At 36.3% G+C, this 25,057-nt stretch overlaps 2 protein-coding genes across 4 annotated transcripts in view; one reads left to right on the top strand and one right to left on the bottom strand.

Annotated features, from left to right (window-relative positions):
- Window positions 1-1,115, top strand: part of LOC127627623 (high affinity cAMP-specific and IBMX-insensitive 3',5'-cyclic phosphodiesterase 8B-like) — a 64,691-nt gene extending 63,576 nt beyond the window's left edge. For both annotated transcript variants that reach the window (XM_052104084.1, XM_052104083.1), the window contains exon 22: window positions 976-1,115. In XM_052104084.1, the coding sequence (XP_051960044.1) occupies window positions 976-1,085 (110 nt within the window). In that variant the 3' untranslated portion in view covers window positions 1,086-1,115. The remainder of the gene's footprint in view (window positions 1-975) is intronic.
- Window positions 1,095-24,677, bottom strand: LOC127627634 (WD repeat-containing protein 41-like). Of its 2 annotated transcripts, XR_007968561.1 has the most exons (14): window positions 24,171-24,677; window positions 20,956-21,071; window positions 19,378-19,426; window positions 15,567-15,695; window positions 15,132-15,194; window positions 14,872-14,983; window positions 12,916-12,978; window positions 12,642-12,743; window positions 12,029-12,204; window positions 11,725-11,846; window positions 11,518-11,603; window positions 9,624-9,760; window positions 6,066-7,986; window positions 1,095-5,974 (listed from the first exon to the last, which is right to left on the bottom strand). XR_007968561.1 is itself a non-coding variant. In XM_052104098.1 (13 exons), exons 1-13 carry the CDS (start codon window positions 24,216-24,218, stop codon window positions 7,846-7,848), a joined length of 1,344 nt encoding a protein of 447 aa, XP_051960058.1. In that variant the 5' UTR covers window positions 24,219-24,677; the 3' UTR covers window positions 1,095-7,845. The 2 variants fall into 2 exon arrangements, 1 of the variants encoding a protein (XP_051960058.1); XM_052104098.1 differs by having other exon boundaries at window positions 1,095-7,986.
- Window positions 24,678-25,057: the final 380 nt, after the last annotated feature.

Raw genomic sequence — 25,057 nt, 5'->3', positions numbered from 1 at the left:
GCGTTATTTTTATAAAATTAATCGCACAGAATTAACGTGTTAAATCGATAGCCCTAATATATATATATATATATATATACTGTATTTAAGTTAAATAAAACACAGGTTTATATAAGAAGAAAGTGTGCATGTGTCTGTGTTTGAGAGAAATACTTTTCCCAGGCCCATCTTTTGAGTCATCTGGTTCTCCTAAATGAGTTGAAATGGCCCATTAGTAGTAGAAGATGTTGGACCAGAGGGTTGGGAATGGGATGGTTGATGAGATGGATGTGATAATATTATCCGGAGGTTGAGCAGAATGTGGTGAGCTTTGGAAACTTTAAGTCTGTATTTCCCACTGAGCTGAACCCCAGAGAATAAACCTGCTTACTGTCGACACACAACAGCTATGATGTCATGGAAACTTAAAAAATGGCGGAGAGGGACATGGGGCGTGTGTGTGTGTGTATGTGCACGAAAGAAAAAGATTGTGCGTCTGTGTTTGTCTGTGATTTCCGTAGTCTGGGGTCAGGATGCAGTGAAGCTCTATCTCTTGAGATCTCTGCAGATTTAGTTCCCAAGGTCACGATGGGGTCAGTTTATCATAGAGGAGTTGTGTGTGTGTGTACCACACTCTCAAGAGGATTTACCAGAAATTGGAGAGTGCATGCATATGCGTGAACACAAATTGTCATACAAACAAACACATACACACACACACACACACATACACCCCTCTGTCTGTATACTGTTTATATAATATACAGACAGACGGACAGACAGACAGATAGATAGATAGATAGATAGACAGACAGACAGACAGACAGACAGACAGACAGACAGACAGACAGACAGACAGACAGACAGACAGACAGACAGACAGACAGACAGATAGATAGATAGATAGATAGATAGATAGATAGATAGATAGATAGATAGACAGATAGAGTGCACATTTCATTATTCATTCCCTTAAGTTGATTCTCTCTCTCTCAGCCTTTGCCAGTTTGTCAGGCTTGATGGAGCACTTGGCGGAAAACTACAAATACTGGAAGAACTTGGATGAGTTGAAGTGTAAAAGCCTGCGACCTCCGCCTCCTCCGTGACCCTGATGAACCCTACCCTCCTGGGGTCAAAGGTCAGAAGTCATGCCATGAATGTAGCATCTCTACCTGACCTCAAAAGATTCCGTTTACTGAACATCAGCAGCCCGTTTTCCCAACGACGCTCCACCCTAGCGACAATCGACCGGTTACAAGGGTAAAACACAAATGAACGACAAACAAATGCACTTTAACCAGTCCTCCTCCAGCATCTTTTCACTCTCTTTTCTTTTTAAATTCTTCTGTGTCTTTTTGGCTGTTTTTAAACATTTCTGGACAACGATTTTTGTAATTGCATTCTTGTCTGGAAGAAGATCACGATTTTTGTCCAGTAGAGGACAGTATATATAATATATATTCTCAACTATGGGGTATACAGTGGGACTGAAGACATTTATGCTCAGAGAGGTCTGAAACTGAACACAAACCCATGCAGACCCATATATACATTATAAACAGACATGAACTCATCGAACACAGATCTGAATGCCAAAAGGGCTTTTTTTTAAGAGTCTGAAGCAGTTGTAAGGAGAACAGTACCACAGAAGCTACAGGTGTTTTCCACGATGCCTAAGTGCAGGAAGGCTAAACCAAGTGAATTGCCCTGTATTTGGATGTACAATGGACCTAGTACTGAACCTTGAGGCACACCACAATTTTCCTTCAGTACCAGCCCACCTGCTTCTTACTGGTTTGATAAAAACTGGACAAGAATGGAATATTTTGACTGAATATTGTCAACAGAATCAAATGTCAAGTTGCCAAAACGGCAGAACTGAAGACATTCTAGCACTGGGCATGATTCAGTGTTTATGAATGTAAAACTCTGACAGATCAGCTCACCGAGGGTCATCGTTATTCCGGCACTTTCTGTATCAGAACGATTCAAGCCTTTCTCAGACTCCAAGGACTGATGTGTATTAATCAATAATTTTGATATAAATAGCCAATTATAACAAAGAATATATTTAGCAAAACACTGTATATCCAGACACATACTGTACCAACATCAACACTTGATGATTGTGTGTGTGTGTGTGTGTGTGTGTGTGTGTGTGTGTGTGTGTGTGTGTGTGTGCGTGTGTGCGTGTGCGTGTGTGTTCAAATGTTATGATTGTGATGAATGTATCATATGAGAACAGATGAGAGCATTTCACTCACAACATTACAGTTAACATTCCTACTGTACTTCACTGTCCGTATGGAAACAAAATTCCCTAATTTTAATTGTTATACTGTGTGTCAACCTTCATTTCAGAACCTAAACTACAGCACAGCCTCTACAAGACCACCCATACGCTGACATTCGCTCATGTTGATGGGTGGCTCGCACATGTTTTAAGTGTTATACCATTTTTAAGTATTTACCAAGGAGCTAGGATGTATATTGCAGCGGAAGCTCTGGTCTACTTTTACCTAGACAAACAGCCATAGTTTGTCTGTACTGTCTTGATTGGAATGAATCCATCGTGAAAGGTGTGTTTATAATAAAAAAAAATTTGCTTTTTAACAAATGAACAAGTTTTTAACAAATGTTTAGCTGAAACCATTTAAAATTTGTGACAGGGACTGAGAAAGAAAGATTTTCTCTATTTGAACAAAACATGACTTTGTTTAAGTTTGTTCAGTCAGTGACACTGACCTGTGAGTGTTTGGACATTTTTCAAATACACCTAATGTTTTACCAAATAAGAAAAACAAATTTAACACGTAATATTTCATGTTCTAAGTGAAACAGATGGATGCACACTGTATCTAAACAGTGTTGGCTCATAGACAGGCTTAGTTGGAATTTATGAAATGTTTATGTTTGGTAGAAGTTTGGCCCTCTAGTCTTTATGTGTTGTGTGGACTCAGTCATAAAGAGCACTTGAGCAGGATCATGAGAACGTTACCTTTACATCACAAAGTTTGGTTATTCTACTATGGTCTTGTAAGATGGCAGCATTTTTTTGCTTTTACAATGATATTGTAAAATGCTCTGGACGGCAGAGTTTGATGGTGCATTTGGAGCAGCTTGCAGGGTTTTGATTTTTTTTCTTTCCTGTCCTCTCATCATTCCTGATTTTATCTGTTTCCCTCTCTTTTTTCTTTTTGTTTAATGTGATCATAATAGTTGAGGTGTGGTTTCAGTAACACTTTCTATGAAGCTTGTATAAATAATGGATTTAAAAAAAATAGTCTTGATGCATTACAGAGTAGGGATGCTTATCAGTAATGACGAAAATAAATCTCGGCTATCTGTGTTTTACGAAACTTCTACATCAAGGTCTTTCTTTTATAAATGTATTTATAATGGCTTTTCTTTGTATCCCACTACGATTTTACAAAGTGCATTTTAACAGTGGTTTAACCTCATGCAACCTCACGAACACATGCGTGAATGTTGTATTTTGGCTTCTCTATACGTAACGCATAATTTAATTTAAATTAAACTGACTGATCCAAGTTCGGAAGACTCTGTGCTGTCAGTAAAGGGTTAAACTTTTGATGTACAGAATGATGTGACAAAACAACAAGGCACTGATCACAGCGGAGTTTGTATATTGGGGAAATGCCAACAAAACTACATCTGGTAAGTATGTACAGTACATACTTGACAGCACAAAGGGAGAACATTGATATTTTGTTGCCAAAGTAGGAAAAAAAAAACATTGAAATATAAATGTCAAATCAAGTCATATCATTTTTATTTGTATAGTTTTTATTTGTGCTTTTCTCAATACACATTGTTCCAAAGTAGCTTTACTGAAAATCAGCAGTTATGTCCGTAACGTCTCAAAAACATGAATAACCAACACTCCTGGAAACATAATAAACAATATGATTAAAAAAACTTTCTATATCTTGGTATTATTAAAATTTGTATTTACAACTTAGTCCCACCGTCCACATATGTAGACATACATTTTTGTATGTCAAGAAAACTGATTGCTTTAGAACTTTTTTGTTTGTTTGTTTTGCATGTTTATTAGGTGCTATTACAGTCATGCTCGGTCTCAGGAGGTTAAGTTATTTACGGTGTAATTATACAGATCAGATGTATTATATGATATAATGAATGTACTATAATGCATTTAAAATGCCTTTATAATGTACATGCTTCATAGAAAGTGTTCCAGCATTTTATTTTAAAATCAATGTTTAACACTGCTATAATACCACATATGGCCAATCGACAGCTTTAGGGTGTATATACAGTTTTGCCCATTTATTAAATTATTTAGAGCTGCACAGACTGTGCAACTGTATATAGAAGATATGTCAGGTTTGCTAAGAGTTGTCAAAAGTTTAAATATGATCTACAGTGAAAATAATAAGGAATGCACTGGTCACCCTCTAGTGGTAAAGTCAGACAACTGCAAACATTCTGGAAAACCATTGAAGTTATCACAAGTATCAAAGAACTCCCAAACATGTTTGTTTGTTTACTCAGATAAAATGTTTTGTTCATTTTTCATTGTAGTATAATCAATGATCCGTGTTCAAGAAATCCAAAACAAAACCCCACATGCTATTTTTTAAATGGTCTTTATTAGATGATTAAAGAGCGATTAAGAAATGAACAAACCATACTTTATTGCACAACAGTTAATTTTATTCCAAAATGTTCTTTCATGTCGGCACAATAAGGTTGCACAACATCATGTTGTGTATTGGTGTTGTTAAAATGAAACTAGTTTCAGTTGCACATCCTTGTCCATGTTGATGCTGTGTATAGTTTGTTTGTGCACGCTGAAGACCAACTCCATTGTATGGCTGTATTGATTGACCAAAGGCACAGTAACATTTTGCGAAGGTGAAATACACACTTCTCTATCAATGGCTTCAAGAACAAAAATATTGCTCAGAATTTGCTCTTTGATAGCACATGAGATTAGATAGTTCACAGCTATGTACAGTATATTTTAGTATCAACTTTGTGAGAAATAAAATGGAAACAAATTAATCAATTGGTGACCTAGAGTTAGAGCTATAAAATGAGCATGGATGGCATAGCTCAAATATTTTAATCTTGGAGGAATTTAATGAGAATTATTTGAGTTGAATTTACTTTTGCTTGCAGACCTTGGTATCTTATAATGGTAATGGAGCAATTGTCTGTCTTTGAGACACAATTGAGGTATTTAAGAGATCTTGTATGTTTGTTTGTTTGTCTCTAATGGGCTCTGAGATTCCACAATGAACAAATTCATCTTGCACTACTGATCCGCTTTTCTTTATGTTTGTGTGTGTGCACGGAGAGTTTTTGGTCTACAGCTCAGGTGAGTTTTGATGTGATCCGTTTGGTCTTTGGGCTCTGTTTCTGGGCTTAGAACCAAGAGAGATAAGCCATAGAACATTCTAAAACGTTGTATAGAACTTTTAATGGCAATGTATGTCATAAAATGTGTATCTATTCCCCTCTTTTCCTGTCCTTCTCCCTTCTCGTTCTCTCTCTTCCTGTCTTTATGTAGCTACTGTATGTCAAATCAGGGCTCCTGTAGACCAGCATTGTCCTGCCCTAGAACAAACGGTTTCATTTTCCTGTCAGACACAGGGTTTGTAGGCAATTTAGAAGAAAATATGTACAACATGAATCTCTTTTCAAGTTCAGATGTTTATCTATGAATTTATATGGACTATTTTCCAGATATAAAAAGGTAATGATTTTAGAGACTGGATTCAGGAACATGCCTTAATGTCTTATCAACACACAACAGGCTAGACCTGCCGTCATTCACTTAGCGTTGAGGGTGAGATTACATTCTGGCTCCTATTTTACAAATGGAACGTCTTGCTATGGCAGCCATTGTTGTTTCATTCTTTGATTCCAAAGTTCCATTGTGATATTAAAGGTGCTGTATGCGATGTTAGCCGTTCTAGAACTTCCGTGAGACTTAGCCTGTGAGCTAATGAGAGATGACGCAGGAGAGCTTCTTAGTTTCACAGATAAGAAAAATAAATATGTAATTTGGTGTCAGCAAACCCAGTTACACTGACCTTGCACAGCTAGTTGACAAAAGCAACGGTAGCAAACTTGGGTTCTCACGCGACAAACGGACAACCCGTCAAGTTCCCTCAGCTTCCTTTGGATCATACATGGCCTGCCCTGTAAACGCGCTGAATGATTGACAGGTAGAACGTGCTTCAAGTCTTTTGATTGGCTAAACAAATAATCTGACCGTGGCCCGCTGTCATTTTTCCCACTATTAAACTATTCCTTTAATGAGACATGAAGAGTTATTACTGTATTCTCTGAGACTTGTTCTTAAAGTTCATTATCACCGTTTCAGCTGTTTGTTATTTCAAATGGACTTTAAATTCTCTCACGTGTCTCCATGGAAAGTTTGCAGAAATGCGAACGGGAAGCACGTTTTCTTGTTTTCCTCCATTATCGCAGTCGGTGCAGCCAAAACCATTTCAGATCTCCGTGCACAGACCATTTTGTGTTGTAATTCAACACTTTCATTTTGCAACAACCAAAAGTATTTTTCACCAAAAAAAGAAAATTGTATAAATAAACTTTTTTTTTTTTTTAAAGATAATTAATTGTGTCACATAATAGCTATATAACAGTACCTGGTCATATTTGAATGTTGTGTTGATTATTTTCAGATGCTATACATCCTATACACCCTCACTATCAAAGCTCTCCTGCTGGCATGCCATTATGGCCCTACAATGACATAATAATTAGGGGTGGGTCATGAGAACTAAAATACACATGGACAGGTTTGATTAGTACACATTAACTGCATTGGATTCAGATTGTGCCAATTACTGTATTTTTGACGAATAGCTATGGGGAATGTACAAAACTGCATTATCCCCTGTGCAAGTGTATATACAATATTTTTTAATGAACAAATACAATATTACTGGGAGTAAAAAATTACCACATGTCATTCTAAAGGTTTTGTTTTGTCTTTTGAAGGTTTATATTTTATTGTCAGTTGTACAAAAGTATCTTTGTTGCTTAAAATTTGCTTTACTGTTGTTCGTTTTGTCTACATTTACTGTCGTTTGGAGATGTCTCTCCAACTTTGAAACCTTTGTGTTTGTGACACACACAAAAATAAAGATTTGCAATTCTTTTCGAAGTCTTTGATCTGAATTCACATTTACACACCAAGTTTAAATCAACTGCAGTCTTGCTAATGTAATACTTCACAATAAGATTGTACATGTTAGCATTAAAAATAAACAATTATTTTCTATTACAGCATCTATTAATCTTGGGTGGTTAATTTCAGATAACACTGAAAGTTGTATATGTTAATATATTATGAACTAACAATTAATAGTATATTTCTAAATCAACATAAACCAAGATTAATAAATGCTGTAAATAGTTTGTTTATTGTTAATTCATGATACATAACGCATGACCTAATATTAACATATAGAAACATATTGGAAAGTGTTACCAAAGACTACACAAGCATACATTCAATGTTACAATTGTATAAGATAAACAACACAAAATATTACCATATCACGTCAATCACCTCGTATATACAAAACTACATGTTTTTAAAAATTCCAATAAACACACTGACTTAACAGCCATTTATAAAACCATCAAGTTAAAATTACAATGCTTAATATTTCTTAATATTATAAATGTTTTAAAGCACATTGTGACAATGAAGTTAAAACACTAACATCAGGTCAAGAGTCTGTAAGGCAAAGAAAAGTGTTCAACAGTTAAACTGTACTTGCATGCATTTAATTGTGCTTTCAGTACACAGAAACTGATCCCAGGCTTGGGAATAAGTTTTCATAGTCCCTGGTTGTCCTCCAGTTTCTGGAATAGGGCGAGACTGCGCAGCTGCGACTGCAACTCTCCATCTTTCCACACGATGACCAGGTGATCCGTGGAGCAGGTGACCAGACCCTTCTCCTTGAAACTCAGAAACATCTGCAACACAAACCCATAAAGGAAATGTGTGGAAGTCCTGGATACACATTTTGGTTAATCATAGCATGTAAATATATTTACTAGATTTTATTTGAACCGTGCAAGGCCAGATTGCGATTTCAATCTTAATTTAATGAATCATGCCGGATTAATAGATATTATACCGATGTCTCGGAAGTCAAAGTCTGCTGGTTTTAAAGCTTTTGATGGTTTCCCTCATGATGTAACCTATAGGTAAGTGCCGCTTTCACAAATGTCATTTTTATGGTGATTTTTCCACATTAACGCGAGAACAAGAAAAACATGGTCTGCACTTATATAATGCCTTTTCAACCTTAGGTAGAACGGTATTCACAGCGCTTTACACTGCGTCTCATTCACCCATTCACACAGCAATGACGGCAGAGCTTCCATGCAAGGCGCTAACCTGCCATTGGGAGCAACTTTGGGGGTTCAGTGTCTTGCCCAAGGACACTTCAGCATGTGGAGTCGTGTGGGCCGGGAATCGAGCCACCAACCCTGCGATTAGTGGACAACCCGCTCTACCACCCGAGCCACACCCACCCCATAAAACCCCCACGGTTGGCGTGCCAACCGTTCTTGCCACTTGGCTTCCTTTTTTTCTTTCTCCAATCTAATGTAATATATTTTAAGTGTTAAAATACTTTCTGGGGGCCACTGGTAAAAGTGTCTGCCTAATGAATAAATGTACAAAGCAGCATCTAGTGCATTCAATGTTTACATGTTTTCAGTATCAGTTTGTGGAAGTCAAACCCATGACCTTGGCATTGCTACAGGAACTATACAACATTCTTGAACTTTATACAGAGCACTAATAATAGACGTGTAGGCCATTAAATGATGTATCTATTTCCTTCTTTTCCTGATCTCCTCCCTTCTCATCCTCTCTCTTCCTGTCTTTCTGTGTTCAGTGGTATAAAGCTACTGTATGTCAATCAGGGCTTCTGTAGGCCTATATTGTCCTGCTCCACAGCAACCCATTTCATTTTATTTGTCAGGTTTACAGGTTATTTATAGCTGAAGTGTGCAATTATTTGTATGTAAAATACTTCCTTTCCTACTCCAACAAAAGTAAGAAGCAACAATTATAAGTAAGCCATTTGTAAGTTGAGTCTATCAAAAAGTGTAACTGTTGTGCTTTCACACATGTTTCAGGATCCTGAGACCCTGTTCAAGAACATGCCTTTATATTTTGATATAGCTAAATACTGTATACACTTAAGATAAGGCATAATAAAACATAAGTATGATCACTTTGAAGAAAAAGCAGCTTTAAAATGTGATATAATTGAGTGATGGTAATGTGATGGGTGTGTTAGTGAAACAAAGATAGAGTACATGTCAGATGATCAATGAGAAAGTTGACTTGTATGTAGATCACATCCTTCACTCTGTCAGAAACTTTAATTAAACTGCGGTTCAAAAACGATTCCCTGCTCCACCCAGGATCAATGTCACCTAATAAGACTCTCTTTCTACACAGACAAAATCGAAAGCTTTCATTTAAAAGTAGTTCATGAAAAACATTCGATAAATCTAGTCAAAGTTAAAATGAACTAGAACAACAAAGCCAAAAGTTTAGGTGGTTTTACAATCAAGTTTCATGACCAGCATACCTGCACAGCTCCGGAGTGACCAATCAGATCGCCTGTCAGTTCCAGCGAGCGCAGACCTGGGACTGCTGGGAGTTTCTTGGCAGGAGGACTGTTCTGTTTACTGGACCTGCCAAAGGTGCCAAACATCCCAAAAAATCCTGAAAGGAAAGTCGGATGTTTGAATGAATACAAACCATGCAAACGTAATGGAGCAAACTAATAATGATGTAAAATAAGTTAAATATATAAGTTAACTATAAATTCAATCCACAAGCATTTGTTTTTAATAATAAATTATTAAACGTACTACTACCTAGAGTTATTTCGCCAGTAAAGTTTTTTTTTAATTAATACAAATTTATATTATAGATTATTATAGCATTTAATACAATTTGTTATTATTATTATTACAAAACAGCTAATAAATATTATGATTTATTATTATTATACAATATATAATTTTATGACGTGTACCACTCCTGTAAATTATCAACCTCACAAAATGTAAACATTTATTATCATGTATTATAAATATTATTATTCTAATAAATTCCCACAAAAATGTACAAATATTTCAATCCTTTAAATGTTATTAACATTTATATAACAATATTATACTAGATAATTACATTAAAATGAATTAATTTACATTTTAAATTATAACATTTACAAAAAAAATGTATCTGCCCATAATTATTATTCTAATAAATACATAAATTAATAATATATATATTTAGATTTATACATTCCCATAAAAATAACATACTAAATAAATATTATAATTATATAAATAATTATAATTATAACGTTACATTTTTACAATTAATTAATATTTAACCCTTTAAATGTTATATACATTTATATAAGGATATACAGTATGTCATACTATATAAAGAAATTGTCATTTATTTTATTTAAAATTTTAATGTTAGCATTTACTAAAAAAAATGTCATCCTCCTCGCAAATGTCAAGCAGTTATAATAATAATTTTTATTCTAAAATACTCAAATTTATACATTTACATAAGATAATACTAGATCAATATTATAATTATATAAATAAAATTAAAACGTTTATTATAATTCTTTCATCTACCTCATAAATTTCCAAAATTATTATAATGTATCATTATTATTCTAATATTAAATATAAAAATGTACTTAATTTTTATACAATTTTAAATATTTTTAAATTAATATAACAATACATTTACTAAATAGTATACTTTTATTATAAATAAAAACAATTATTAAAATAAAATAAATTAAAATAGTATCAATTATAAAATTTTCTTTAATTTTATCTGCCTCACAAATGTCAAACATTTATTATAATGTCTTATAATTATTCTAATAAACTAAATTAAATAAAATGTATATTTATACATGTATATAATAATAATAATAATAATAATAATAATAATAATAATAATACACATCTACTAACTAGTAAAAATATATCTTTAAAAAAATATTTGCTTTAGTTTATCTGCCTCAAAAATGCCAAACATTAATTATAATGTATCGTGATTAATATTCTAATAAAAAATATTCAAATAAATAACTTTGTTATATATTCCCATAACAATAAATATGATCAATTCTTCTAATTACGGAACATTAGAAACGTCCAAAGTTGTGTTTTTATAACTGGGCAGCTCTCAGGAAATTATTTTACAGCAGTTGGACTGAATCACACACACATTCCTTGCAAAGGATGACAGATAAATGATCGCTTAGGCACATCTGGATCACATTCAGACAAAGAAAAAGAAAGAGGGAAGGAAGGATATGGGTTGTGCTGGAAAGGGATAAAGGGGTGAGAAGGTTTAAAAAAGATTAAAAAGATGAGTGGAAAGAACAGAGGCAGAAATGATGAGTGTGAAAGCTGTTAAAGGGGGCGTGTCCTGCTCACCTGAGGATGCTGGCTCAGCAGTTAAGGGGAGGTCCTGTAACTCCCATATCCTTACACTACCATCCTCAGAGCATGACATTAACTGCCTGCAACAAAAAAAAAACTATATAACACACATACAGGCTACATTTGTCATATACATTCTTTCAAAACATGTAATGCTTTATTTGAATGATGTGTTGAATAGGTTATGGAAACTGCCCATACCCGTCTTGCTGCAGCATGGTGTGTAAGATATTAGAATCATGAGCGATCTTCCTGTATGCCACTACACTCTTCATTGGCACATTATAAACATAAAGACCACTGCCCACAGCTGCCACTATTATCTAAGAGAGACAGAGTTTGAATGTAGGAAAAAATTTACATTTACATCTTTGAAATGTTATAAAAGACTAATCGGCACATATAAATGCATAATTATTAATAATGAACATCAACAACTGAGGCTTTCAAAAAGGTGCAAAATTCAAACACAATGTTTGCATTAATTGGCTAATCAAACCGTTACCTCTCCATCAGAGCTCATGTGTTGAATGGACCTCTCAATCTGTTTCTGGTTGGTCAGTCGGACCTCATCTCCCACTGGCTCCTCCCACAGAATGAGCTCATAAGCCTGGATTGTCCAATCAACAGAATCCCAGAGGATGAGCTCACCAATATGAGAGCCGCTCGCAAATAATCTATCTAAGATGCAACGTTAAACACAAATCCCAATACTTGACACATAGTACTCAATATTTGTCACTGGCTAGTAATTAAACATGCTTTCTTAAAATGTACAATGTACAAACACTGGGTAGTGTAGTGCACACTGGGTAGCAAAATACAATTGATTAACCAATGCATAAAAGTACGAAAAGCTTAATAATAAACTTAAAAACTGTAACTGGGGTATAGATCAACCATACACAGAACAGTGAACGATACTAACAATTAATTTTATATGATGTAATGTTTTAAAAGACAGTTTACTCGATTAATCAATTAAATGGAGAGCAGAATACCAATATAAGTGTTGGTTGAAGCCTTATATGCAATGTTTTTGTGTTTGAACATAAGGTTTGCCATTTCTCTGTGCTGTGTAATGTGTAATGTCAGCATGTCATATATGTTAAGATCACCATTGATCTTGATCAGAGATCGGATTGTGTCCTGGTGGTCAGCTAGATGCCGCACGGCCATAACAGCAATATCTGAACCAGACACGTTCAACTTAAATATCACTGAAAAATCAGAAACAATAAAACATTACAACATTTTCCTACAGGCAAATTGACCAATTAAGGTAGCATTAAGGTGGCTTTAGAAGCAACATGGAAATCTTACTTTTAGGCTCTTAAAAGATCATTTAAAGCAAATTATATGTAAATTATTATAAATGAAATATCACAACACCAATCTCTTTATCTATGGCAGCTGCTATGAAGTTCTTCGGGATTTCCACCATGGCCGAGATACCTTCAAAAAGTAGCAGAAGAGAAAATTGAAAACTAACTGATGACAAAAAAACTTTTTTATGCTTAATTTGACAGATAAATGGCAAGAAAAAGTATGTGAACCCTTTGGAATTAACTGGTTTTCTGCTTCAATTGGTCATAAAATGTGATCTGATCTTCATCAAAGTCACAAGTACAGACAAACTCAATGTGCGTAAGCTAACAACACCCAAATAATTATAACATTTCATGTCTTTATTGAACACATCCCCTTAAACATTCACAGTGCTGTGGATAAAATAAGTGAACCCTTGTATTTAATAACTGGTCGATCCTACTTTGGCAGCAATATCCTCAACCAAGCATTTCCGGAAGTTGTGGATTAGCCCTGCACATCGTTCAGAAGGAATTTCAGACCAAGTTTCCTTACAGAATTGTTTCAGCTCTTCTTATGACGTCTGGGTCAACAGCTCTTTTGAATTCATTCAACAGCATCTCCTTTTGGATTGAGGTCTGGGCTTTGACTGGGCCACTCCATTTTCTCTATTTTTCTTTTTGAAGCCATTCTGTAGTGGATTTACTTTTATGATTTGGGTCCATGTTTTGCTGCATCACTTAACTTCAACTGAGCTTCAGCTGGTGCACAGCCACCATGACATTATCCTGTAGGATATCTTGATGAACTTGGGAATTAATATTTCCCTCGATGATGGCGGTCCAGGCCCCAAAGCAGCCCCAAATCATGATGCTCCCTCTACCATACTTTACTGTTGAGAGGATGTTTTCATGTTGGTATGAGGTGCCCTTTTTATGCCATGTGTAGTGCTGCATGTTCTTACCACACAATTCAACCTTAGTTTCATCAGCCCACAAAACATTTTCCTAGTAGCATTGTGGAGTGTCAAGGTGGTCTTTGGCAAACTTCAGGCACACAGCAGTTTTTGTTTTTGTTGTGGTGTCCTGCCATGAACATCATGCCTGTTTAATTATTTCCGTACAGTAGACTCATGAACAGAGCTGTAAACCAGTTCCAATGATTCCTTCGTGTCTTTAGCGGTATCTCTAGGGTTCTTTTTTTACCTCATTGAGCATTCTGAGGTGTGCACTTTGAATCTTGGCTGGACGGCCTCTTCTAGGGAGAGTAGCCACAGTACTAAATCATTTCCATTATAGACAATTTCTCGAACTGTAGAAAGATTAATATCCAAGTTCTTCGAGATAACTTTGTAACCAATTCCAGCATTATGTAAAGCAACCATTCTTGATCGTAGGTCTTCCTAGATCTCTTTTTGAGAGGCATGGTTCACATCAGCAGATGCTTCTTGTGAATGGCAAACTCAAAGTAGCTCTAACCCACACTTCCCATCTCTTTTTGTTAATTGAATGCCAGTTTTGCCAAATCCTGATTCTAATTATCTTTTGTTGAGGTCATTAGCCTAGAGGTTCACATACTTTTCCCAACCTACACTGTGAATGTTTGAATGATGTATTCAATATGTACAAGGAAAATACAATAATTTGTGTGCTATTAGTTCAAATTATGTTTGATTGTGCTTGTTTGTTCATTACTGTAACTTGGATGAAGATCAAATTTAAACAAATACATTTATTTACAGGGTTCACATACTTTTACCAGCAACTGTATACTGAAGTATTTGTGCTATAGTAATGTTACGATAATGGCAGACAGTTAACTGTATTTAACAGCTCAGAGAATACGTTTCTGTGTTGTATATGCTCTGCCCTCTTTGTTGCATATAAAGCCTTTCAAGTGATATTTAATAAGGAAAATTTAGAATTTTTTACCAAACAATTTTGCCAAATTAGCTTCAGAAAAGGTAACTAGCTGAAAAGGTGATTAGTTTGTATTCCTGGTATTTATTCAGCTGTGTGTGTGTGTATTTGGATTGTGTACCTGCATCGCTGTGATGAACAGTTTTACACTGCAGATCAAAGTCTCTGTTCCACACACACAGTTCATTTCCACCTGAGAGCCACACATTTAAACGATCCAACACTAGCAAACACTGAAAGCCAGACACATTGTTATAAGCACACACACAATCCAACATCTGCACTCACTGAAAGAGGAAGACGTCTGTTTATACACACAATTCAAGACCTACGCACACTGAAAGAGGAAGCTCAAGGAAACCACACACATAAACCATTTACCTTCACAGAGGACTGTAGATCAGACACATTCTGAACTCTGTTTCCTGTGTCTGGATCCCATAACTGCTGTAGAATTAAGGAAAGCCATCACACACAAAACACAAGCACATCTCCAAGATGGACTCGTAAAGTTGGGTATTTGTAGAAACATCAGCGTTCAATTTTTTTTGTAATAAACACCTTGTAGTGTCATGATGTAGTGGTGGTGGTGTAGTGGTCTAAACCACATAACTGGTAAACTGGTAATCAGAAGATCGCTGGTTTGATCCCCACAGTCACCACCATTGTGTCCTTGAGCAAGGCACTTAACTCCAGGTTGCTCTGGGGGGATTGTCCCTGTAATAAGTGCACTGCAAGTTGCTTTTGGATAAAAGCATCTGCCAAATGCATAAATGTAAATGTAAATGATGCCTGTGTGTGTGTTTGAAAGGATACACTGAGTGTACGGTCTGATGATGCGGTAATGAGCGCAGTATGCACGTTTCCGCCTCTGATGAGGGTGTATGACATCATTGCAGTGATCTGTTGCGTATGACCGCGCAACTCCAATAAACAATCACCTGTCTGAAACAAACATACAAACAAACATTTTTTGTTCAGATTTTTCATTAAACTTGGTCTACAGAGGGGATCTAGCATAAGTACGCCAGTATAAACTTATACACTCACCTAAAGGATTATTAGGAACACCATACTAATACTGTGTTTGACCCCCTTTCGCCTTCAGAACTGCCTTAATTCTACGTGGCATTGATTCAACAAGGTGCTGAAAGTATTCTTTAGAAATGTTGGCTCCCGTTCTACCACATCCCAAAGATGCTCTATTGGGTTGAGATCTGGTGACTGTGGGGGCCATTTTAGTACAGTGAACTCATTGTCATGTTCAAGAAACCAATTTGAAATGATTCGAGCTTTGTGACATGGTGCATTATCCTGCTGGAAGTAGCCATCAGAGGATGGGTACATGGTGGCCATAAAGGGATGGACATGGTCAGAAACAATGCCCAGGTAGGCCGTGGCATTTAAACGATGCCCAATTGGCACTAAGGGGCCTAAAGGGTGCCAAGAAAACATCCCCCACACCATTACACCACCACCACCAGCCTGCACAGTGGTAACAAGGCATGATGGATCCATGTTCTCATTCTGTTTACGCCAAATTCTGACTCTACCATCTGAATGTCTCAACAGAAATCGAGACTCATCAGACCAGGCAACATTTTTCCAGTCTTCAACTGTCCAATTTTGGTGAGCTCTTGCAAATTGTAGCCTCTTTTTCATATTTGTAGTGGAGATGAGTGGTACACGGTGGGGTCTTCTGCTGTTGTAGCCCATCCGCCTCAAGGTTGTGCGTGTTGTGGCTTCACAAATGCTTTGCTGCATACCTCGGTTGTAACGAGTGGTTATTTCAGGCAAAGTTGCTCTTCTATCAGCTTGAATCATTTGGCCCATTCTCCTCTGACCTCTAGCATCAACAAGGCATTTTCGCCCACAGGACTGCCGCATACTGGATGTTTTTCCCTTTTCACACCATTCTTTGTAAACCCTAGAAATGGTTGTGCGTGAAAATCCCAGTAACTGAGCAGATTGTGAAATACTCAGACCTGCCCGTCTGGCACCAACAACCATGCCACGCTCAAAATTGCTTGAATCACTTTTCTTTCCCATTCTGGCATTCAGTTTGGAGTTCAGGAGATTGTCTTGACCAGGACCACACCCCTAAATGCATTGAAGCAACTGCCATGTGATTGGTTGATTAGATAATTGCATTAATGAGAAACTGAACAGGTGTTCCTAATAATCATTTAGGTGAGTGTATATAACAATTATTGATTTTTTTTCTTGATTTTATTCATGTGAATAAAGAAATACATAATAATCAATATAAGATCCATAATATGCTGGATGTTCAAAATTCTGGACAGAAATTTTGAGCACTGAAATATATTTCAGCATAATTTACTAATACACAATTTCATTATCATTATAAAAGTATGTTATATTAACTACCCATACAACACAAATACACACAACAAAAATGCATAAATCTTATTATGGTAGAAGCAACCTACACCAGGCTGACCACTGATATATTATCATGCATTTATCATACAATGCATTCAGAAAGTATTCATTCCCCTTCTGTTTTTTTCCACATGTTGCAGCCTTATGCTAAAATGCTTTAAATTATTTTATTTTTCTCAAATCAATCTACACTACATACCCCATAATGACAAAGCAAAAACCAGATTTTTGAAAACTTTGCAAATTTATTAAAAAGAAAAAACTGAAGAATCACATTGACATAAGTATTCAGACCCTTTGCTATGACACATGAAATTTAACTCAGGTGAATCCCATTTCACTGGATCATCATTGAAATGTTTCTACACTTTGATTGGAGTCCACCTGTGGCAAATTCAATTGATTTGACATAATTTGGAAAGAACCCAATGGTCACTCTGCTTGAGCTCCAGAGATCATGCGTGGAGATGGGAGAAACTTGCAGAATGACAACCATCATTGCAACACTCAACCGATTTGTGCATCATAGCAGAGTGGCCAGACAAAAGCCTCTCCTCAGTGCAAGACACATGAAAGCCCACTTGGAATTTGCGGGAAAACAAACAACCTAAAAGGACTCTCAAACTGTGAGAAACAAGATTCTCTGGTCTGATAAAACAAAGATTGAACTGTTTGGCCTCATTTTCAAGCGTCATGTCTGAAGGAAACCAGGCACCGCTCATCACCTGCACAACACCATCCCAACAGTGAAGCATGGTGGTGGTAGCATCATGCTGTGGGGTGTTTTCAGTGGTGGAGACTGGTCAGGGTTGAAGGAAATCTGAACATAGTAAAATACAGAGATATCCTTAACGAAAACCTGGTCCAGAGCACTCAGGACTTAAGGCTGGGCCAAAGTTTCACCTTCCAACATGACAATGATCCCAAGCACATAGCCAAGACAACGCAAGAGTGTCTTAGGGACAACTCTGTGAATGTCCTTGAGTGGCCCAGACAGAGCCCGGACTTGAACCCAATTGAAAATCTGGAAATGGCTGTCCAATGACGGTCCCCATCCAACCTGAGAGAGCTTGAGAGGATCTGTAGAGAATGGAAGAACATTCACAAATCCAGGTGTGCAAAGCTTGTCCCATCATACCCAAAAATACTTGAGGCTGTAATCGCTGCCAAAGGTGCTTCAACTAAGTACTGAGTTAAGGGTCTGAATACTTATGTCAATGTAATATTTCAGTTTTTAATTTTTTATATATTTGCAAAGTTATAAAAAATATATATTTTTTGCTTTGTCATTATGGTACCCCATGATGTAGATAAGAGTGTAGATTGATGTGAAAAACAAAAACAAAAAAAAAACAACAAGCATTTTAGCATAAGTTTGCAACATAACAAAATGTTAAAAAAAACAAAGGCGTCTGAATAATTTTCTGAATGCACTGTATTTGTAAAATCTAATTTGCATATTTAGAGTATCATAACATTAAAGGGATATTTCACCCAAAAATGAAAATTCTATCATTATTTTCTCACTCTCATTCCAATCCAGATGTGCATGACATTTGTTCTTCTACTGAACACAAACACAGATTGTAAGAAGAATATCTCAGCTCTGTAGGTCCATACAATGCAAGTAAATGGTGACCAGAACTTTTGAAGCTCCAAATAAAGGCATTTAGATATTAGATATAATCCATTAGAAACTCTAGTTGTTAAATCCACTGGTTCTGGGTGAGAACCGACATAAATGTATTTCCTTTTTCACTATAATCTTGACATCACCAGTCTCCTATCATCATTTCAAGCTTTTCCTACCACCTACATTTTCTACATACAAAAACATTTCCTAACACCATCTATCACCTCTGCGCATGCGTCAAGCACGGTTCTCACCCAAAGCCGATTAGATCACTTCAGAAGACATGGAATAAACAACTAAAGTTTTATGGATTACTTTTATGCTACCATTATGTGCTTTGTGATTTTCTGTTTCTAAGTTCTGGTCACCATTCACTTGCATTATATGGACCTACAGAGCTGAGATATTCTTATAAAAATCTTTGTATATGTTCAGTAGAAGAAAAAAAGACATCTGTGTTGGAATGTGGGTAAGTAAATAATGATAGAATTTTTGGGTAAACTGTCCCTTTAACATATAATCAGAATATTTGATGTATTTAATATGTCATTAACATACAGTTAAGCATATTCAAGGAGCTCTGCTCACCTCAACATTCCAAATAAGAACCAGGCCATCATCATCTGCTGATGCAAACCTGACAATCACAAACCACAAAAAACCTCAGCATTTACCTTTATTTGATTTACAAAGCACAAAATATAAGACCCTTACACAATGAATCCCAACCCCAAACAAAAAGCATGCACTAAAACAGCTCTTCTTTCCCGATTAGATTTTAACAATCGCTTCATTCTCAGATCACCTTTGACCTGCTGAGCTTAGAAACAAATCTTTCGCAGGAAGAAGAATAGAATGATACCACGATAAAGGGATGAGATACAGGAAGTATGGAGGGGCTCAGAAAAAAGGAACAAGACTCTGGACTCTAAAAGCAATCAGCCACATTCTACACACTGCCCACACCTGAAACCACTTCTACTGCACTGAGTTCATCAGGAGCAGCCAGCCGTAACACACACACACCTAAATCATAAACCCACAATCAAACTCTCTTCTCCCTCACTTAATTAACAATGTGTAGCAGTGCACTGCACTGCTTGTTTATATACATGAGGTTTTTTTTAGACGTCCACTGTAGATGCTTCTATGCCCATAGATGATGGACACTAAGAAGATCTTGAAAACACTTAAACATGCACATCTAATACATATACAGTACTGTCTCTTCCACATCAAATATGAAAATAAACCCCTGCATTTTACATGCATATGGTATTACCATATTATATGTCCAAAAAACATGGTACTGCAAAGGTTCCTTGTCTGAATAAACATTGTATTACTATGGCCATGGTAAATGTCTAAAAAACAGTTTACCATGGTAAATTTATAAAACATATGGCATTACCACATTAAATGTCCTAAACACATGGTATTATCACAGTAAATGTCCAAAACACATGGTATTACCATGGTAAATGTCCAAAACGCATAGTTATACCACGGTAAACATCCAAAACGCTTGGTATTACCACAGTAAATGTCCAAAAACGCATAGTTATACCATGGTAAATGTCCAAAAAAGATGGTATTATCACAGTAAATGTCCAAAACACATGATATTACTTTCATATATGTTCAAATAAAGATGGTAATACCATAGTACATGTCTAAAACACATGGTATTACCAGGGTAAATTTCCAAAACACATTGGATTACTTTTGTACATGTCCAAAACACGTGGTATTTCCACAGTAAATGTCCAAAACGGATGGTTACACCACAGTAAATGTCTAAAACACATTGGATTACCTTTGTACATGTCCAAAACACATGGTAAATCTCCAAAACATAGGGTACTACCTTTGTACATGTCTAACAACATGGCATTACAAAGGTATCATGTAAAACAAAGCACGGTCATACCATGGGAATTTACTTTAAGTGATGCAGAAGCAGTTGTTGTGTGTTGTAGTTCTGCCCAGAGGGGATGGACAGTGGTAAGAGGATCTAGAGGTGTATACACACACACACACGCTCAGAAGCTGTGATGATTAAGCTCTTGTCACGCTCTGTAAGTTTGCTTTTGGAGAGGATCTGGCTCAGTCTGAGCTGTCAATCACTGGTCAGAGGCAGAAAAGGAGGAGAAGAGGATTGCTTACCTTAAGTCATCAATCTGCACCAGAAATCGAACAATGTCAAAGTGTCCTTTCAGCACCTGCATCTCCGTGAAACAGTTTTTGGGCTGTTCCTCCCCAATGAACAGCACTGCGCTCTTCTGCACACAGAGCAAAAATAATAGACAAACGAATCATTGCTTCAGTCTAGCTGGGAATCTGCTGAAATGACTACTGTTTGCTCGACTGGGTCAGTCTATCCCTCAACAGTATGGCCCAGTTTTTAATGGTACCGGACACTGTCTGGGTACCATCCTGAGATTACCAGAAAATAATGACAAGAAAGTTTACTTTTACAATGGTCATTATACAAAACAGGTGCCTTTTGTGTGCCTTCATAACTTACTCACCCTCATGTTGTTCCAAACCTCATTACTTACTTTCTTCCATGGAACACAACAGGAGATGTTAGGCAGAATGTTAGTCTCAGTCATCATTTACTTTTTTTTTCTCCACACAATGAAAGTGAATGGTGACTGAGGGAAGAATTCTGTATACAATCATCTTTTGTATTCCATGAAATAAAGAAAGTCATTTAAATTTAAGAGCAACTTAAAGGGGCCATGACAGGACTTTTTATAATTTATTGTTATTTGTTCCTTAAGGTTAACTTACAATATTAGCAGAATTTTTTGCACGTAAAACAATTATTTTCGCTATGTCGTGAGAAAAGTTCTCACTTAAAACGTTCAAGTGTTTGATCTCTGCATTCTGCATTTACGCTACATAAAATAACAAAATAAGGTTTTAAAGCATATGCGTCGAAAACATGCACCACCTAGGTCAGTGGTAGAAATATTAATATGAATTTAAAAATCATATATAAAATGAAAGCTCTCATTCTCAGGAATGTGGCTGTTCAGTTTATTTTATTGCTCTAATACCACATTTTAAAAGCAGTGCAGTGCATAAAATCATGCAGATACAGGTCAGGAGCTTTGGTTAATGTTCACATCAACCATCAAGATGGGGAAAAAATGTAATCTCAGTGATTTGGACCATGGCATGATTGTTGGTGCCAGACAGGCTGGTTTGATCCAGTGACATCCAGTGAGCGACAGTTCTGTTGATGGGTTACGTTACACGTATTCTGTAATCTGGTATTATACTGTATATAAACAATTGAAGTCAGAAGTTTACATACACTTAGGTTGGTCATTAAAACACATTTTTTAACCACTCCACTGATTTCATTTTAGCAAACTATAATTTTGGCAAGTTGTTTAGGACATCTACTTTGTGCATGACATGAGTAATTTTTCCAACAACTGTTTATAGACAAATTGTTTCACTTTAAATTGACTGTATCACAATTCCAGTGGATCAGAAGTTTACATACACTAAGTTAACTGTGCCTTTAAGCAGCTTGGAAAATTCCAGAAAATGATGTTAAGCCTTTTGGCAATTAGCTTCTGATAGGCTAATTGGAGTCAACTGGAGGTGTACCTGTGGATGTATTTTAAGGTCTACCTTCAAACTCAGTGCCTCGTTGCTTGACATCATGGGAAAATCAAAAGAAATCAGCAAACAAAAATTGTGGACCTCCACATGTCTGGTTCATCCTTGGGAACAATTTCCAAATGTACCACGTTCATCTGTATAAACACTAGTATGCAAATATAAACACCATGGGACCACACAGCCATCATACCGCTCCGGAAGAAGACGCATTCTGTCTCCTAGAGATGAACGTAGTTTGGTGAGAAAAGTGAACAACAGCAAAGGACCTTGTTTAGTTGCTGGAATAAATAGGTAGATAAGTATCTATATCCACAGTTAAACGAGTCCTATAACGACATAACCTGAAAGGCTGTTCCGTAAGGAAGAAGCCACTGCTCCAAAACTGCCATAAAAAAGCCAGACTACAGTTTGCAAGTGCACATGAGGACAAAGATCATACTTTTTGGAGAAATGTCCTCTGGTTTGATGAAACAAAAATGTAACTGTTTGGCCATAATGTCCATCATTATGTTTTGAGGAGAAAGGGTGAGGCTTGCAAGCTGAAGAACACCATCCCAACCGTGAAGCATGGGGAGTGGCAGCATCATGTTGTGGGGGTGCTTTGCTGCAGGTGGAACTGGTGCACATCACAAAATATATGGCATCATGAGGAAAGAAAATTATTAGGATATATTGAAGCAACAAGACATCAGCCAGGAAGATTAAGCTCGGTTGCAAATGGGTCTTCCAAATGGACAAATGGCATACCTCCAAAGTTGTGGCAAAATGGCTCAAGGACAACAAAGTCAATGTATTGGAGTGGCGATCACAAAGCCCTGACCTCAATCTGATAGAAAATATGTGGGCAGAACTGAAAAAGTGTGTGCGAACAAGGAGGTCTACAAACCTGACCAGTTCAGTCTGGAGAAATGGGCCAAAATTCCAGCAACTTATTGTGAGAAGCTTGTGGAAGGCTACCCAAAACATTTATATATATATATATATATATATATATATATATATATTTATAGCTAACATAAACTTTTACTATACCATGACATACATTTTCTCAACACATTAACAAGTGGAAGTTTATTTAGCTTTTAAACATATTAATTAAATCGCATTGTATCGTTTTGGCCTATCCCCAACTTCTCCTTACTGCATGAGCAAATAGCTTAATGTACATTTGGACTGAAAACAAACAGCTAGTAGGCTAATTTGTCTTTTTTGTTCTCCCCATAAGTTTATATTAAAATTTAGATGAAAAAGTGATATTATAAAAACTTGAATTTTTGTCCCCAGGTTGTGAATCAACACTGTTCCCAGTAGACATATATAATATTAAAATAATGTACCATTCCATTAACTGTCAAATTGACTAATACTTTCATGTGAACTTAGGTTTGTCAGAAGAGGTTAGGTTTTAATCAACCATTGTTTGTTGAAAATAATTCAGTAGTAGAAGTATTAGCATTATATTATTTTATCTATCAAAGTGTCATGAGGCTAGTCGTGGCTAAATAAGCTATCAACCCTATTACTTTCTGAATATTTTTTTTTATTATTATTAATTAATGCTTTTATTTATTAATATAGCTTTATTGTCACTGTTTGCCTGGCAGGATGTTTTAAACATTTACAAAAGTATACTTTAAAATCAGCTTTTAGAAATAGAAAGGTCACCAGTTTCATAGAAAGACCAATTCATTGACAATAAAAGTTGCATACAGTTCTCATCTGTGATTGCTTGTACTCACCTCTACTGCCCCCTGCGCATCCCGACCGCCCAGAATCCATCGCAGCATGGTGGTATTTAAAAACCCCAGCACAATATTGCATTCAACCCAACAGATTTTGGACACAAACTAAAACAACAGAGAAAATCAGTGTAGCTGCATATTGCGAAATAGCCTGTCAGGCACGCGATGCCTCCCAGTCCAGATGATATTCCAGATTAGCGGTCTTTAGTAATAAATGATCAATCAGGTAAATTGAATTTCTGGAACTATGAAGAAGCGCAACACTTTAGCAGCATTTGATTGACAGGGCGCGTCACGAGTTTGATAAAATGTATCACTTCTGCGCCGGTTCTGCTCGCGAGCCCATATACTTCAATTATAATCACATAAAATATGTAAAATCAACTTCGATGTTAAAAAAAGTAAACAATTAAATCATCATTGATCACTACGAATTCATTTTTCCCCAACAGATACGCATTTGATCTATGACAGCTTCATATCAGCTGCTTTTTACCAAACAAATCTGCGACTTCATGTGACTTAGTACGGAAGCTTCCAACGGACAAATGTAACCCATGCTGTTTTCGAAGTAGATAATACCAAAGTTCTACCTTAGTTTATCTTGCGTTTTATGTAAATGGGTTCTGTTTAAACATTGGACACGATTTCATAACATTTAGGCCTACATTTAAAGAAGAATCCGCATGTAAAACAGCCTATAAAAATATACAATTTTCGTTTGTATTGTTGGTCTTGTAGTTCACCATACAACCGCTAGATGACAATATGCACCAACACAACAATTAAACTCAGCGCTCTTAGGCCTTCATCCCTGTGCACTGAGACTAACGAGCACTGTTTGAGGGATTCTGTGTGAGTGAAATGTCTGTGATCTCCTCACA

The sequence above is a fragment of the Xyrauchen texanus genome, chromosome 34 (assembly GCF_025860055.1).
Source record: "Xyrauchen texanus isolate HMW12.3.18 chromosome 34, RBS_HiC_50CHRs, whole genome shotgun sequence".
Classification (NCBI taxonomy): domain Eukaryota; kingdom Metazoa; phylum Chordata; class Actinopteri; order Cypriniformes; family Catostomidae; genus Xyrauchen; species Xyrauchen texanus.
This window is presented reverse-complemented; position numbering and strand designations above follow the sequence as displayed.

Coding starts and splice junctions, on each gene's coding strand:
- LOC127627634 (XM_052104098.1), bottom strand. CDS start 24,218: ATGCTGCGATGGATTCTGGGCGGTCGGGATGCGCAGGGGGCAGTAGAG. Junction 14,984..15,131: donor ATCTACAGTCCTCTGTGAAG/GTAAATGGTTTA, acceptor TCTGGCTTTCAG/TGTTTGCTAGTGTTGGATCG. Junction 11,847..12,028: donor ACATGAGCTCTGATGGAGAG/GTAACGGTTTGA, acceptor TGTCTCTCTTAG/ATAATAGTGGCAGCTGTGGG.